The sequence below is a fragment of the Thamnophis elegans genome, chromosome 2 (genome assembly GCF_009769535.1).
Source record: "Thamnophis elegans isolate rThaEle1 chromosome 2, rThaEle1.pri, whole genome shotgun sequence".
Lineage (NCBI taxonomy): Eukaryota > Metazoa > Chordata > Lepidosauria > Squamata > Colubridae > Thamnophis > Thamnophis elegans.
The window spans coordinates 17,492,794-17,508,966 of record NC_045542.1 but is presented as its reverse complement, the minus strand read 5'-3'; the positions used below and the strand labels follow the sequence as shown (position 1 = coordinate 17,508,966).

General features: G+C 41.8%; 1 protein-coding gene across 3 annotated transcripts in view; it reads right to left on the bottom strand.

Moving 5' to 3' along the window:
- Positions 1–16,173, bottom strand: part of LRP1 (LDL receptor related protein 1) — a 337,681-nt gene that overhangs the window by 135,241 nt on the left and 186,267 nt on the right. For all 3 annotated transcript variants that reach the window (XM_032212335.1, XM_032212336.1, XM_032212337.1), the window contains 3 exons: positions 12,025–12,247; positions 10,969–11,158; positions 5,169–5,312 (listed from right to left, as the gene is read on the bottom strand). In XM_032212335.1, coding sequence (XP_032068226.1) covers positions 5,169–5,312; positions 10,969–11,158; positions 12,025–12,247 — 557 coding nt within the window. The remainder of the gene's footprint in view (positions 1–5,168; positions 5,313–10,968; positions 11,159–12,024; positions 12,248–16,173) is intronic.

Below are 16,173 nucleotides of genomic sequence, written 5' to 3'. Positions count from 1 at the left end.
TTTATTTGACCCGAGAGAAGCTGGAGGGGTCGAAGGGGAAGCTGAACAAGATGACCCAGCTCCGACCCCAATCACTGCAGTTAGAAACATCCCAAGAGGAGGGGGCCCCCGCAGATGCCGGATAGCTAAAATTCCTCCTTTAAGTGTAAAATATGGGGGGGGGGGGACCCAAAAGATTTAGGATTCTTTGTCGTTCAAGTATGGAATTATATGCAAATGTATGGTGATGAACTGGCCAATGATGAAGCGAAGGTAAGAGTTATTACTATGGCTTTGGAAAATAAGGCAGCAGCATGGATGATGGGCTTGTATAATGCTGATTCCCCCCTACTGAGAGACTATAATGGATTTATGGCCGCTTTGAGAAAACGCTTTGATGATCCACTCACAGAGCGTAAAGCAAGAATCAAATTTAAAACTCTTACCCAGGGGAAGAGGCCAGTAGCTGACTATATACAAGAATTTTGTGAGCTATCAGCCTTTATGAGGGGTTGGTCGGAAGAAGCATTGTTGGACCATTTCACTGATGGGTTAAACAAAGAAATTTACCAGCACTGTGTGAACTGGAGCCCCCCCTCCCCCCCCCGTAGACTGCAACCCTGGTATGAAGTGGCTGCTGATATGGAAATTGACTTAGCCAGGGAGAATTACTAGGAAGATAGCAAAAGCAAAAAAAACCTGCATGCCAACCTGCCCCCCAGGAGCCCCGAAAGGAGGGAAAAGTGGGACTGCAAGCAAACCAAAACCCTTTGTGTGTTTCCGCTGTGGGAAGGAGGGGCATCGCGCCACAAATTGCCGCACCAAGATGACCCAAAAGCTCCCTCCTCGGAGAGAGAAAAAGCTAGAAAAACCTCCCAGCAAGAGAAGAGAACCTACCATGAAGGAGGAGGAACTTTCTCAGTGTTTCCGCCCTGGTGAGAGGGGGGAGGATTCCCCTTGGTCTTCGGAAGGAAGCGAGAACGATTCTGATGACGAACGCTTGGTAAGTTCCCGATCGGGACCCATGACTATTCCGGTTAAGCTAAGGGTGCCCTCTTCTGGCGCACAAGAAAAAATGCTGGCCCTTTTAGATTCCGATGCACACGATGCATTGTGAGCCCAGAAATAGTAGAAAAACTGGGATTGAAACTTAAAACTCTGAAAGTTCCAATTGCTTTTATTGTGGCCCCAGGAATGGCTCGGCCCCTTATATTAGGATTGCCCTGGCTGCATAAATGGAACCCACACATAAATTGGAGGAAGGGTTGGTTACGCATGTGGTCTGCTACGCCCCCTGAGAAAGAAGGAGGGCTCCCGAACCGAATGAAACAGACCCCAACCTGTCAGCCAGAGGGCAGGAGAAAATTGAGGGGGAGGAAAAAATCCCGAAAGAGTACTGGGACCTGAAAGATGTTTTCAGTGAGAAGTCTTCTGATACCCTCACACAGGGCCACTGACTGCAGCATTGATATTCTCCCTGGGATGAAACTCCCTAAACTTCAGATTTATTCAATGACCCCTAGGGAAATAGACGAATTAAGAACATTTATTGACAAAATTTGAAAAGGGGATTCATTGAACCTGCTAGGCCCCGAGTGGCTGCTCCAGTTTTGTTCAGAGTAAAGAAAGATGGCTCCTTTCGTTTGTGTGTTAATTTTAAGAACTTAAATGCGGTGTGTATCCAGAACCTCTACCCATTACCACTAATGAAGGACATTAGCCAATGTTCCCTCTAATTTTTTTTCAGTGTGAGCAGAAAAGTATAGTGTTTGAGCGGCACATTTTCATGCCTAAGCACCTGAATTTTTTTCACAGATGTCACCTAAGACAACAACGAAATCAGTATTATTTGAAACTCAAAGTTATGTTTATTCAAGGTACCCCCTTAATTTAAAGTGTTATATAATATCAGTATCACTTAACAACGGTCCTGCTTAGCAACCAAAATGTTGGCTCAGAAAGTCTGGCATTTGAAGCACGCAAATCTTAAAGCTGTTGTTACAAGATCCTTGCACCCCTAACCCTTTAGAAAAAAAAAACCCAGGGGTCTTCAAACCTGACAGCTTTAAGACTTGTGGACTTCAACTCCCAGAATTTCTCCTCTAGTCATGTTGTGGCGACGTCATCTGTGTGGATCTGCTCCATCTTCGTTTTTTTCACTGGGGGCAGGGCTGCCACTGAAGATGCCAACGAGCCCCTCCACCCCCAAAATAACTGTTGCCGCCGCCTCCTCCTCCAACAGCACCACTACATTTGCTGCCCAGCGCTGCAGCTGAGGTGAAGCTGCCAAAGCTCCCGCTGGCGCCCCTGCCCATGGCAGCGGTGGTGCCTCCCCCTCTGCTCGGAACACCTCAGCTAGGCAGGGGTGCTGGCGGGAGCTTTGGCGGCTTCACCTCAGCCGCAGCGTCGGGCGGCAAATCCGGCAGTGCTGTTGGAGGAGGAGGAGGAGGCAGCAGATATTCCGGTGGCGGCAGGGGCTTTGGGGGTTTATTTCAGCCGCAGCGCCAGGCGCAAGCGGCTAGGATTGGCCGCCCACAAAGGACCTCCCCGGGCTTGCTTTGCTGAACACGGGGGCGACTGATGCTAGTTTGAGCGGCTGCAGCCGGCACAAACTACCATCAGTCGCTCCGTGCTCATCAAAACAAGTCTGGGGAGGTCCTTTGTGGGCAGCCAGTTCTAACCACCTGCAAAGGACTTCCCCACGTTTGCTGTGCTGAACACAGGGCGACTGACGGTAATGAGCGGTGCAGCCGGCGCCTAGGAGGTCCTAGGAGACCAGCTGTGCCGCGTAAGCTCCTGCCACTGTCCCCGCACCTGTGCTAATCCTAGATTTTGTGAGGCCCCTGCGTGGCAGTTAGAAACTGCTGCGCGGGGTTTTCTTGCCACATGCGCGGTCCGCGCAGCCGCGCACCTTAGAGGGAACAGTGATGTTGGCCCAGCTGGACAAGGGAAAATTTTTCACAAAGTTAGATCTGCGAGAGGCCTATTACCGAGTCAGAATTAAAGAAGGGGATGAGTGGAAAACTGCGTTCAACTGCCCTCTTGGTTGTTTTCAATTCCGCATGATGCCATTTGGATTACAGGGGGCACCAGCCGTTTTCATGCAATTAATAAATGAAGTTTGGCATGACCACCGTTACAAAGGCGTGATGGTCTATCTTGATGATATCCTTATTTACACGGAAATACGTGAAGAACACGTGAAACTAGTTCGTTCAGTGCTGAAAAAACTTTGGGCAGCAGAATTGTATGCTAAATTGCCTAAATGCGAATTTCATCAGGAGAAGGTGGATTACCTGGGATATCGCATCTCCCACAGTGGTATAGAGATGGACCCAACAAAGGTCCAAACGGTCACTGAATGGGCGGCCACCTGCACCCGCAAACAATTGCAAAGTTTCTTGGGTTTTGCTGATTTCTATCATCAATTTATTCCTTCATTCGCCAAAATTGCCCTGCTAATTACGAACCTCCTAAAATCAAAGGGAGAGGCCAAAACTAGGCCGGGTAAACCCTTGAATTGGACTATGGAATGTCAAGCTGCGTTCAAGAAATTAAAGCGACTTTTTGCAGCTGAACCAGTTTTAAAACACCCGGACATGGATTCACCGTTTGTGGTCCAGGCGGATGCTAGTGATGTTGCAGTGGGGGAGGTGTTGCTATAAGCAAATGCTGATGGAAAGTTACAACCCTGCACCTACACCTCTCGGAAGCTAACCGAGACAGAGAGGAGATGGGCTATATGAGAAAAGGAGGCTTTTGCAGTTAGGTGGGCCTTGATTACATGGCGACATTTCTTGGAGGGGGCTAAACACCCTTTTGAGGTGTGGACTGATCATAAAAATTTGGAGGCATTAAAGACCCCTGGAAATTATCCCCCAAACAAATGAGATGGGCACAACATTTCAATAGGTTCAATTTCACTTTGAAGTATATCCCAGGAGGGAAAAACTTTATGGCTGAAGCTTTGTCCCGGCTTCCTCAATATAACAGCTCAAAGCTTAGTGTCATCCACCCAGTCATCCCAGCGAAAAGCCTCACTGCTACGGTTGTTACCAGGAGCCAGAACAGTTCCGGTTTGGAGGTCACAAAAGACCTCGTTACTAAACTCAGGGAGGGCCTTGAATCTGATGAATGGTTTAACCAACATTCGGATGAGTGTACCATGAATGATGGTCTGGCTTGGATTGGGGCTAAATTGTATGTTCCCGCAAGCATTAGGACTCTGGTTCTTCAACGTGCCCACGATTCACGCATGGCTGGGCACTTTGGTTTTGTGAAAACCCTGCATCTCATTAAAAGACAATTTTTGTGGCCCTCATTAAAGAAGGACATTGAGTCTTATGTGGCCAGTTGCTCCACATGTGTTACCCCGAAACGACACCGGGAAAACCCCAGGGTTTGCTCCAAGGCGTGGCCCGTCCTGAGGTACCTTGGAAAGAAATATCTATGGACTTCATTGTTGAATTACCGGAGAGTCAAGGAAATACGGTAATTTGGGTCGTTACAGACTTGTTTTCCAAACAGGTTCATTTTATTCCTTGTTCCAAGATCCCATCCGCTAAATCCTTAGCTAAGTTGTTCATTACACATGTATATCGTCTACATGGTGTACCGGACCGTATCATCTCTGATAGAGGGGTCCAATTCTATGGACTTCATTGTTGGAGTGGAGTTGTTGCCTCATGCTGAGGTGGCGTATAACAGTGCACAGCAGCACGGGATTTACCCCATTCAAAATAGTGTTTGGACATGATTTTGTACCCATCCCCGAGGTGCCACGAGAAAAACCAAAAACCATCATCAGGTTGGTATGCCGGACAGTTGGCCTTGGCGGGAAACTCCTCTTCCCGCTACATGCGCAGAAGATGGTGAGAATAACTCCCTTCTTACAGTCTCTCCTGTACAGAATATTTCCCACACCCAAATACCATGCTCCCCGTTTCAATGGCAGCCGAACAGCAAGCAGCAAAACAGAGGCTGACATCCATTTTTGTTCATTTGTTCTTTCTTTTCTTTCTTTCTCTCTCTCTCTCTTTCCTTCCTTCCTTCCTTCTCTGTTCTGATGATAATTTAAAGCAAGATGCCAAGGAAAATTTCCCATTCAAACTGAGAAATGAAGACAGGTTCCTCTTCAGCTCAGCTGTCTCCCAACCACAGCACACTCTCACTCACAACGCGCCACTCACTTTTGCAGGACTTCCCATCGCTGCCAAGGCTGAATCCTGAACGGCACCGGCAGGTCCGCGTCTTGTGACTGTTTCCAAGAAGACAGATGTCAGAACAGCCTCCTGGTTTTCCAAACTGGTCCACTTCACAGGCATGGCTCCTCACTAATAACAAAGAACTCCCTGTCAGTTCATGTCAACAGGTATTTATTACAGTTTTATTCTGTTTGTGATATTTAAGATTGACAATGAGCAACAGGGACATGTAGAGACATCCTTCATGGTTATCCCATAATTATGCAACAGTAAAGAACTAATGCCTAGAGCTGAATTGTTGGAGATACGCTGGAACAAGGTCAACAGCTATGTGCATTTTAATTTATACATCTATTCATACTATGTTTTATTTATTTAGTGTCTTCAAGTCAGTGTTGACTGCTAGCAACTGTTTGCTTGGCAAGGTTTTTCGGAAGTGGTTTGCCTTGCTTGCTTCCTAGGGCTGAGAGTGATTGACCCAAAGTCACCCACTGGGCTTTATGTCAAAGGCATAAAAACAATCCATAACTCTCCTGGTTTCTAGCCTGATGCTTTAACCACTAGACCAAACTGGCACTCAGTTCAAATAATGCACGTTCTTCACAAATAACTCTTCCTGATTTCAATGTGAGTAATAATCACAGCACCTCCTTCTTGTTAACTAAAAGGCTTACAAGTTGCTGAAATATCTACCCAGCATACATCTATCTGGAATTTCAGAGCAAAGAGAAATCATGCTCTTGGGGGGTGGGGAAGGGGAGTCAAAGGCAGGGCAAATATTGGCCTGAGCAAGTGGGATATTTCTTGGGACTTATTTGTTTTCAATACAAATATTTGTACAAGTTTACATAAACCATAAGCTCAGTGTTTAGAAACTGTGAACAAAACAGCCGGCAAATATACGTGCAATTAAAAAGTCAGCAAGCTTAAACTGCTTACGATTTTAGGATGAATAATTTGGGAGGGTGAGTGTGAGGGGGAGGGTGTGTATGTGTGTATGTGTGTATGGAAGAGCAGGCTGCTTGAGAAAATCACAGGGATTTGAGCTGCCTTCTTTCCCTCCCATTTGAGTCTTTTTTCCCAGTGTCAGCAATAAAAGAAGCAATTCTGACACAGGTGTCAGAGGAGATGCTTGTTTTTGAGCTTTGCAGTCACAAGCAAACTGAGTAGAGCAGCCAAAAGGAAAAAAAAAAGTGTTTTCCCTTCAGAGGCAGCAGAGAGCCCAAAAGAATGAAGTATAGAAGTCCAGTAAAAGACAAAACACAATGCAAAAAAAGCCCTCAACATATTCATCACTGACCGAGAAAGAGGAAGAATTTCAGAGAGAAGGCTTAGGACAGAACAGGCTTAAGAAAGAAATGTTGATGCATACTAGTAATAGTATAAAGCACAGTGTATAGGTAATTGTACTGTGTTTCTTTGAAAATAAGACAAGCGTGGTCACCTCATGGCTGCTGCTGCTGCTGTGTTGCAATTATTTTTACAGGAAGGACTTATTTTCAGGGGAGGGCTTATTTTAGTCCTTGCACTTAACACCCAATTGGGCTTATTATCCGGGGAGGAATTATTTTCAGGTAAACAGGGTAATATAATATAACGTATTTTTCAGAGTATAAGACACACCTTTTTCCCTCTAAAAAGAGGCTGAAAATCTGGATGCGCCTTATACACTGAATACAACATTTTTTGCCTCCTGAAACCTCGCCCCTTCACCAAAACAGCTGTCCATAGCTTTTAGGAGGCTTCCAAGAGCTCCTGGGGGCTGGGGAGGGCAGAAATGAGTGAAAAATGGGCTGTTTTTGGCAGGCTTGCAGAGTGCAAAAACTTTTTTTTTAATTTGCCTCTTCAAAACCTTGGTGTGTCTTATACTCCGGGGCGTCTTATATTCCGAAAAATATGGTAGGTTATTGAATAGCAATATCATAGACTATTGCACAGAATAGGAGAAGGATGGCCAATTATTTTTTTCGAGGAGCCACATGAGAAACTGGCTGCCATCATCATAGAACTGACAGGGACAACGGGACAACTATGGCCCCTGGGCTGTAAAATGAAAAGGTCTGGTATAGATTATACAATATAGTTGATCCTTCTCTAACTTTCTCTTTTTCTAGAAGTAGTGCTAGAAGTACCACAGAGTGTGGGGCTATACCAATGTTTCAGGGTTATGATGAAATTCTCACAAGGCGTGAAGGAACCTGGATTTCAGCTTTATTTCACAAAACATATTTTCAATATCATAGGTGTTTTAAAGAAATTGGAACACCTGCCTTGTTCCTTGTGGTTTAATGTCCTTTGCAGCTGGGATTACAGAAATAAAGTTAAATAACGAAGTGATTTAGTCTAGAGTCAACCAATATGAAGAGGGATGAAGCCTCACTTCGAGCAATAACCAAAGCGCTGACACAGTGTCCATGAAGGAAAGTACTTGTGTTATGGAATAGCCACTTATTATACCACTAAGTACTGAGAACTCTCATTTAAAAAAAAACTTACTCTAAAAGAGATATTTGAGTCTCTAAGAATCCCCTGACTAGAAATTACAAACCAATCTATTGAAGAATAAAGATTGTAAGTGGTGCAATATACTGTTCCAGGCAGATAAAGGATCTCCCGAACTTACAACAAAGTATTGAAGATGAAAACCGGGTTTCTGGCACAAAGATTAGGTACAGTGTAGTGCATTTTTTCCTCCTAACCAAACAAAGAAATAACTGACAGAATTAACATGTGTGGTGCACAATTTGGCGTGTAAGTGTTTTAAAAAATGCATTTGCTTTCTGACATTCAAAGTATTTGTGTAGGTAAACATGAATATACTGTATAAACGGGTACCACTGAGTATGAAAGCATATGACTGAACTAAAGCCACATGGGATCTTGTGGCAGTGGAGACATTGGGACCAGAAATTTCTGGTTTGTTCCTCACTTTCTTAATCATGACCTGAAAGGGAAAAGCCATGGAAAAATGTGAATAAACCCCTTAGTTCTATGCCTCACATCATGTAGAAAACATGTTTGCATATCTCAGAGCATCTCAAAAACAGAAACTTCCATATACTTTTGATGTGCAATAAGTTGCTTTGATTCACCTACTAGGCTGAAGTAGATAATAAGTTATCATGGTTCACCTGCAATGAATACCTTCCTCAAACTTAAATACCTAGAAGATGAGTTGTTAGAATATTGTTAGATAATTCTTGAAATGGTTTGACGGTGAACTTTCTAGTTCCAGAGATTTGGTTCTAGAAAGTTGCCAAACCAACCCAAGATCAGACAGACTGGCAGGTTCTGCAGGATGAACACAATGTTCTTCCTGGAATTTCCTGCAAAATTTTCTCCCCAGAATGGAACTATTTGCACATGCCTAGGAAATTCTCACAAAGCTCAGCTCCCATTGAACTTATACAAGAATGATGCAAAATAGCCTTTCCAAATCCCAGTTAAGCAAAAGCAGTCCCCAAGAATATTTGCTGCAACACTTTCCTTAAAGGCCGAAAGAAAAATTGAGACTTGCTATCTTAAACATTAGCAGAGATTAAATGCAAGTTTATTCTGATTGTTGTTCTATTTTTCTTCTCAGGTCAAGATTCCTAGAAAATGTAAGGAATAAAGCTGGTGAGGCAGGAACCCAAATTTCCCAGAGGAGGCAGAATCATTATGCAAACACTGAGTGGTTACATCCCAGTTTCAAGGTCAGAAAGAGAGCAACCAAATTTCCATTGACTCAAAAGGTGGTTACTGTGTATTCCAAATAGAATATCTTCTATCTGCACATCATTCTTTCGTATCCATAGTGAAATAATTAAACTAGCTGTATCACTGTGCCATGAAAAAGAGCCAAGGTGGCGCAGTGGTTAGGGTGCAGTACTGCAGGCCACTTCAGCTGACTGTTATCTGCAGTTCAGCGGTTCTAATCTCACTGGCTCAAGGTTGACTCAGCCTTCCATCCTTCTGAGGTGGGTGAAATGAGGACCCAGACAGTGGGGGCGATATGCTGACTCGGTAAACCGCTTAGAGAGGGCTAAAAGCCCTATGAAGCGGTATATAAGTCTAACTGCTATTGCTATTGCTATGATGGCACAGTGGTTAGAATGCAGCATTGCAGGCTAATTCTGCTGATTGCTAGCAGTTCGATCCTGACTGTTTCAAGGTTGACTCAGCCTTCCATCCTTCTGAGGTTGGTAAAATAAGGACCCAGATTGTTGGGGGCAGTATGCTGACTCTGTAAACCCCTTAGAGAGGGCTGTAAAGTACTGTGAAGCAGTCTATAAGTCTAAGTGCCATTGGTATTGCTATTACCACCATGAAGCAAGTTCTTAAATATGGAGTAAACAGTCTGGACAATCTGAGTTATATTACTGCGTCTGAAGCTACAAGAGTCAGAATGATATTGGTGACACCCAAATTAGACAGAAAGAGGCTAACAATAAGGGTGTTTAAGACTGCAGGCTTATTGTAACATGAGCCTTCATAATCATTAACCTCATTCTTAAAATCTTCAACACAACCAAGTACATTCTGTTTAACAAAATCCATCTGTCACTTAGCTAACATCATTAAAATGTTGCAGTTTTATCCTGAGGCTATTTTTCCAAAGCCAAAGTTTTAGCTTTGGAGTTTTGGTATTATATTATTGAATTCCTTTTTAAGGTCATAGCAGCATATCTTCTGTTAACAGCTTGGAACAACCAAAGAAGGCGTGAAGATGGATGTCAAATGACCACACTATAACATAGCTACTTGCTAGAGATGGGCAGCTATAGAAATCAAATAACCACATAAATAAACAGGAACAAGAATGTACAGTAATGGCTCCAATCACCACACATCCTAAGATGGCATTACCCATTAAAATTATCCTTCCTTGAATTAAAAGTATTATAGATAATCCTCCCAAACATATTTTGGTTCATAATTTTAGGCAATCCCACTGCCACAGAGGAAAATTCTGAATGGACATAAAGTGATCCTTAATTATAGCCATCTGCCTATAAAGAAGTACATATTGCAGAACAGCTGTTCTAAAGCTGTCATGGAAAAAAGGTCTCATACATTTTACTCAGATCAACATATCACATAATAGAGGTTCCACAAAAACAGAAAGAAGGTCCAGAGCATCAGAAAAGCAGAGTGATAAAAGACTTCTCTAAACTATCACAGCCCTAGATCAACCACATGTAGGGGTGACCCATCAGCCATTCTTCTACACATTGGCAGTCAATCACTTTCCTCCACATATGTGACCTTAACAGATATCTGGAATGTCTATACAGCTCCTTGGGACATTAAAAGTACAGTGGTTGGCAGATATGAATGAAAACAGAATATGGGAAAGAAACAGCTGAGGCCTTCTCAGTGATACTAAAGAAGCAAGGTATGACCTGAAAACTGGTTACCCTAAATAAGGCCATACTGAAAACAGCTGGGATAAAAAAGCTGAGGTCAGTAACCATCAATGGATTACAAATAATGGATAAAGCCTTCTGATGCGGTGCTAGAATTGGATGCAAAGGTGTCTAAATGGAGTCTATATTCATATTCTGGTGGATTACTTTAATTATATCATTCTGCTAAATATGCTTGTGGGAATATATATGCATACATAGCTGTATTTTCCTGACCATTTGCCTGGAAAAAAAGCCCAGTTTTATGTCCTTTCACAGAGGCCAGTGATAAAAGGGACTTTGAAAGTCAAACAGAAACATTATACAAGCAGCTAACCAAACACACCCTGTCACAGTTCCCCCCTTATCCCCAGACATTATAGATTTCCCTTATCTACCTTGGGATTGCCGTCGTTGGTGATAGACATGTAGAGCTCCGCCTTTATCCACCCGTGTAACCACTTGGAAGTCACTACTGTTGAAACGATTGACCCGGATGACACTAGTTTTCTGCTGAGTATTGGCATTGTCGGAATTGGTGGCATACAGGTAATTCTCAAAGACAGTCAAGCCGTAGAGATGCTCTATCTACAAACAACAAATGTGGTTTGAAAAAAATGATGAGGCTAATGGGTAGAATTGAAGATCTGTTTTCCTTTATTTCAAAACATTACAATTCAGATTCCAAACAGAAAAGGACCAGGTAGACTTTTCAAATTCTACTGATTCTCTATATTATTTATAATATTTATGTCACAAATTCCCATCATTCCACAATCCTCTAAGACAGGTATGGCTAAAAAACTGAGCTTCATTGCTAAACAAGAACTTGAAATTCTCTGAACTAATCTTTAATTATGTTTTCCTAACAGTGCATGAGAAGAAATACCTATGGAATAATAGAATAACTGAGTTGGAAGGGACCTTGGAGGTCTTCTAGTCTAACCCTCGCTCAAGCAGGAAACCCTATACAATTTCAGACAAATGGTTGTCCAATCTCTTCTTTAAAATCTCCAGGATTTGTAGATCTACAAACCCTGGAGGCAAGTTGTTCCACTGATTGATTGCTCTCACTATACAAATAATTCATCAACTCCTTAGTGCCTGTAGCACCAATATCAAGACTAACAATCTTGATCCATTAGCTTTGGACCACCCCCATCAAACTAAGGCAGCATAATGAGGGACTGAGGGACTGTGAGAGCTGTATCATAAAACATCTGGAAAACATTTCTCTCATTTTATGTCTCTCATTTCTTCAGAATCCTGCTCATCAGGCTATAGTTATGCCATGGCATTGGTACTGCATACTCAATATAACTTGAATCCCTGTCAATGATATGATTCCCAAAGATAACGACTGTATCGGGTGGCTCCACAGCTGCACATAAGAATATATTCCACAAGATCCATGTTCCGCAAGATCCATGTCCCCTGATCCCAGCTGTACTCACCAAGTTACCCTGGATGATTGTGTGCCGGTTTTTTCCTTCGTAGTCCACCACTTCAATGTAGTCGAGGTAAGCATCAGCCCAATAAACATGCCGATTGACCAAGTCCAAGGTGATTCCATGGGGGAAAACAATTTTGGTGTCGACCAGCTTTGTACGGTTCTGCCCATCCATGTCACAGCGTTCCACCTTTGGTATCTGTCCATAGTCAGTGAAGAACAGCTTCCTAGAAGGCAAGGAGAAAAGACATGAGGGGCTCTCCAAATATAAGTGAAAAGTAAAGGAGATGCATAAGCTAAATAAAGGGGATTAGCACCAGCATTATATAACTAGCTTTATCAATTAAATCATTTATAAAACCATACGAATATACATATGAATGCTAGGGATAGCCATTATATACATGCAGAAAATATGTGTCTGCATATAAGCTGAATAGATATATTGAGAACGAATAATATCTTGGTGGGGTCAAAATCCAATGAGCAATTTCAAACCGAAGCTGGTTTATTTTCTACATGTGCAACTCCTCTTTTTACTTCTTAGTTCTCTGTCTCTATCACTTTTTTCACAGACTAAAGCAAAAAAAAAACCCACCACCCCACATATCCCACTAAAATTAAAGAATCAAAAGTGTTATATAAGTTATTTTTTTTAAAAAAAAAAACACCTCACACAAATTGGATTATTGCCTATGCTTTGCTTGTTCTCGAACTCTGAATTCTGCTTTTCTCCAAATTTGGATAAAATGTATATATTTGTTCCTAAACAGCAAAGGTAACACTTGGTGCCTCCCCCCTTCTAATTCATACATACAGTAACACATTCATTCTAGACTCTGTTTTCAGGCCTAACAGCTACAGTAGTTTTCACCTCACTCTGTGTGTGGTGTGTTTGTGTGTGTTTGTGTGTGTGTGTGTGTGTGTGTGTGTGTGCACACACATACACCCTTAAGCATGCAAACATTTAAAATAAGAACAGAAACTGGGATACGGGTTAGTATCCATCTAAAGAAAGGAAATCTGTACAACTCTACAAGGCAAACTGCTGAAGACAGAAATTATCTAAATTCCCTCTTTATAATACAAAAGCAGAATTCTATTCTGAACGCTGTTATTTCACACACACTGGGAAGAACTTCCGTTTTTCCTCAGATGTGAAAATCATGAGGTAAATGGTGTGAGTTTTACAATAAGCTTTAATTAAACCACCCATGAAATCTCTGGATTGGAAAGTCTTCAATTAAACATAGAAAAACAAAAAGTCTCGTGCATATGTAAGTATATATAAAAATGCACTCGCTGGGCTGCAATCCTGTGTGAATTGGAACTCTACACTCGGTTGGACCTTTTGATTAAATGCAGATATAGGACACAGCTGAAAAGGAGAATTCACTTCAAAGCTATTCTTTCTCCTAATGGACCATGATTCTTCAAGCCATATCTTGAGCATATGCATCTTTCCCAAGTGCTGCCAGGGCATGGACACACAAGGAATTTGTCTTTGGTGCATATGCTCTCAGTGTACATAAAAGGGAAAAAAATACATTCATCAAGAACCATAAGATACAACACTTAGTGATAGTCATAGGTTACTAATAAGCAATCAAATTATACTAGGAAATAAATAAAACAATATAAATCGTAAAGATACAAGCAAGAAGGTTATATCATAAGTGGGAGGAGATAGGTAATAGGAAGGATGAGAAGAATAGTAATACAGTTTTAGTAATAATTTGACCGTGTTGTGGGAATTAGTTGTTTAGCAGAGTGATGGCATTCGGGGGGAAAACTGTCCTTGTGTCTAGTTGCCTTGGTGTGCAGTGCTCTATAGCATCGTTTTGAGGGTAGAAGTTGAAACAATTTATGACCAGGATGTAAGGGGTCTGTATATATTTTCACAGTCCTCTTTTTTACTCATGCAGTATACAGGTCCTCAGTAGAAGGCAGGTTGGTAGCAACTGTTTTTTCTGCAGTTCTAATTATCCGTTGAAGTTTGTGTCTGTCTTGTTTAGTTGCAGAGCCAAACCAGACAGTTATAGAGATGCTTTTTAAAAGTAGCACTTTTAAATCAGACTTCTCCAAAGTCATGTCCCTTAGATGGCTTGGCCTTACACCTTCCAAGGACTGTGGTCAAGATTTATGCTGGCTGGGAATTCTAGGACCCTTATGCCAAAATATCTGGAGGCAGCAGGGTGGCTGCTTAAATAATACGCTTGTGTATTTATTTTGTTTTTTAATTACTGGTGGGACAGAGCTGCTTTGTACGAGGCTTCACGGAAGTCAGGGAATTATCAGGGAATTATCCACTCAGGTGGTAGAGCTAAGGCTTTGGAGGGGGGGGGATGTTATATCTCCAGCCTCCTTCAGTTACTGAAGAAATAGATTAAACCGCATTTTGCTAAACCAATTTTTCATATTTAATATGCAAATACCCCTTACATGCAGAGAAAGCAAGTTGCATACTGATTTTTTTAAAAGCTTGTCCGCAGTTGGGTGTGCAGTCCTTATAATAAACTTGCCTTTATAGCTATATAGTTGAAAAAAAACTAAGCAGTCAAAATCATATGTTCAGCTGGAAAGTAATCCTATTGAATCCAATGAGATTTTGTTTCTAGCTATTGAAATTACAACCTTATCCTGAGACCAATTGCCTTGCCTCTGTGTTCTATAGGCTGCAATCGTGAACTCATTCACTGTTTTGGGGAGGAAGCTCCACAAATGTCATTATCAGCAGATGTATCAAGTCATGCTTTTAGTGTTAGGGAGTTGGCTGGGAAGGTTGTCAGCGAACAAAGGAGAGTAGAACAGGAATTTTTGGTTGATCTACTCCAGAAGGCAAGCCATCCAGCTTCCATAAGAGAGAAGTAAAATGAGATCACTATAGCCAACAGCCAGGGAAAAGTTAAAAGTACCTATCCCTCCTCTCTCCATGACTAAAATTTAGGAGTACATTCTAAGATGGGTGTGTGTGGCAAAAATGAGTTAAGAGAGAAAAAGACAAAATAAACACTAGATGGCAGTCAATGGCGGGTACATAAAACCATTTACAAGTACTGCTATCTTTTAGGCTGCAACTGGAAAACACCCCCCAGCAAATTTGAAAAAAGTGCCTCCTGAATATTAAGTATCTACAGAACAATAAGACCGAAACAGAATGCTGTGAATATATAAGCATACACATGTTGTGTTAGTTAAAGGAAGAATGACAATGTCTTTGAGAACAAAATCTCAGAAGGCAGATAATTACAACCATGTAGATGTGGACCTCGCATTTAGCATAATGAAATACCAAAGACATGCATCAAAGTGCAATTATTCTGAAAGTCTTTCCCATCACCATCATTATTCTGTCTTTTTCCTGTCCTCCCTTGTCCTTTCATACACAATGGCATATACCTCTTCTCATGTATAAAGATCAAGGTCATAGCTGAATTGAAAGAATTTACTTGTGAATAAACATATGTGAGCCTTAATGACAAATGGCTTGCCAAGGCACATATGGACAAAAAGCCCAACCATACTTTATGATTTAATAAGAGAAGTAAAGAAAATCCAAACAGTCAGGATTTGAATGGGAGAAATTGTAACTCTGATAGTTAAATACGATCCCTGAACCATTTTCCCAAACCATTATTATCACCCATCTTCTCAAAGGAATATCTGCATAATCAAATATGTTTCTCGATCTTCACAGTACAGAGAGGAAAAAAGAACTACGGGAAGGAGTAAAAATATAGTAATAATAAATTCATAACATTTGAGGTAACCAAAAAGTGTATTGTAGTGTCCAACATGTTGATCTTATTGGGCCTTAAGGCAGGATCAATCCCAGTGGTGAGTATTGCACAGATCATAGAAGTGATGCCATTGTTCCTTTAGCAGAGAATTGGCTTATGGCAACCTAATTTATGCAGGGAAATGCAAAGCAGACTAAAGATTAATGAGATTTTCAGGATTAGTTTAGTAACTGCCACAGGCTAGTGGAAATGCTGTTTAAGGTGAGATGGAAATTCACGAGACAATTGATGTTAACTGAGTCTTCAAAAGAAATCTGAAGGAAGTACAGTGATTTTATGTGCAAGGAAAATACAGGTCCCTACTAGACTATAAACCAGTGATAGAACCTTTTCTGCACCGAGTGCCAAAAAGG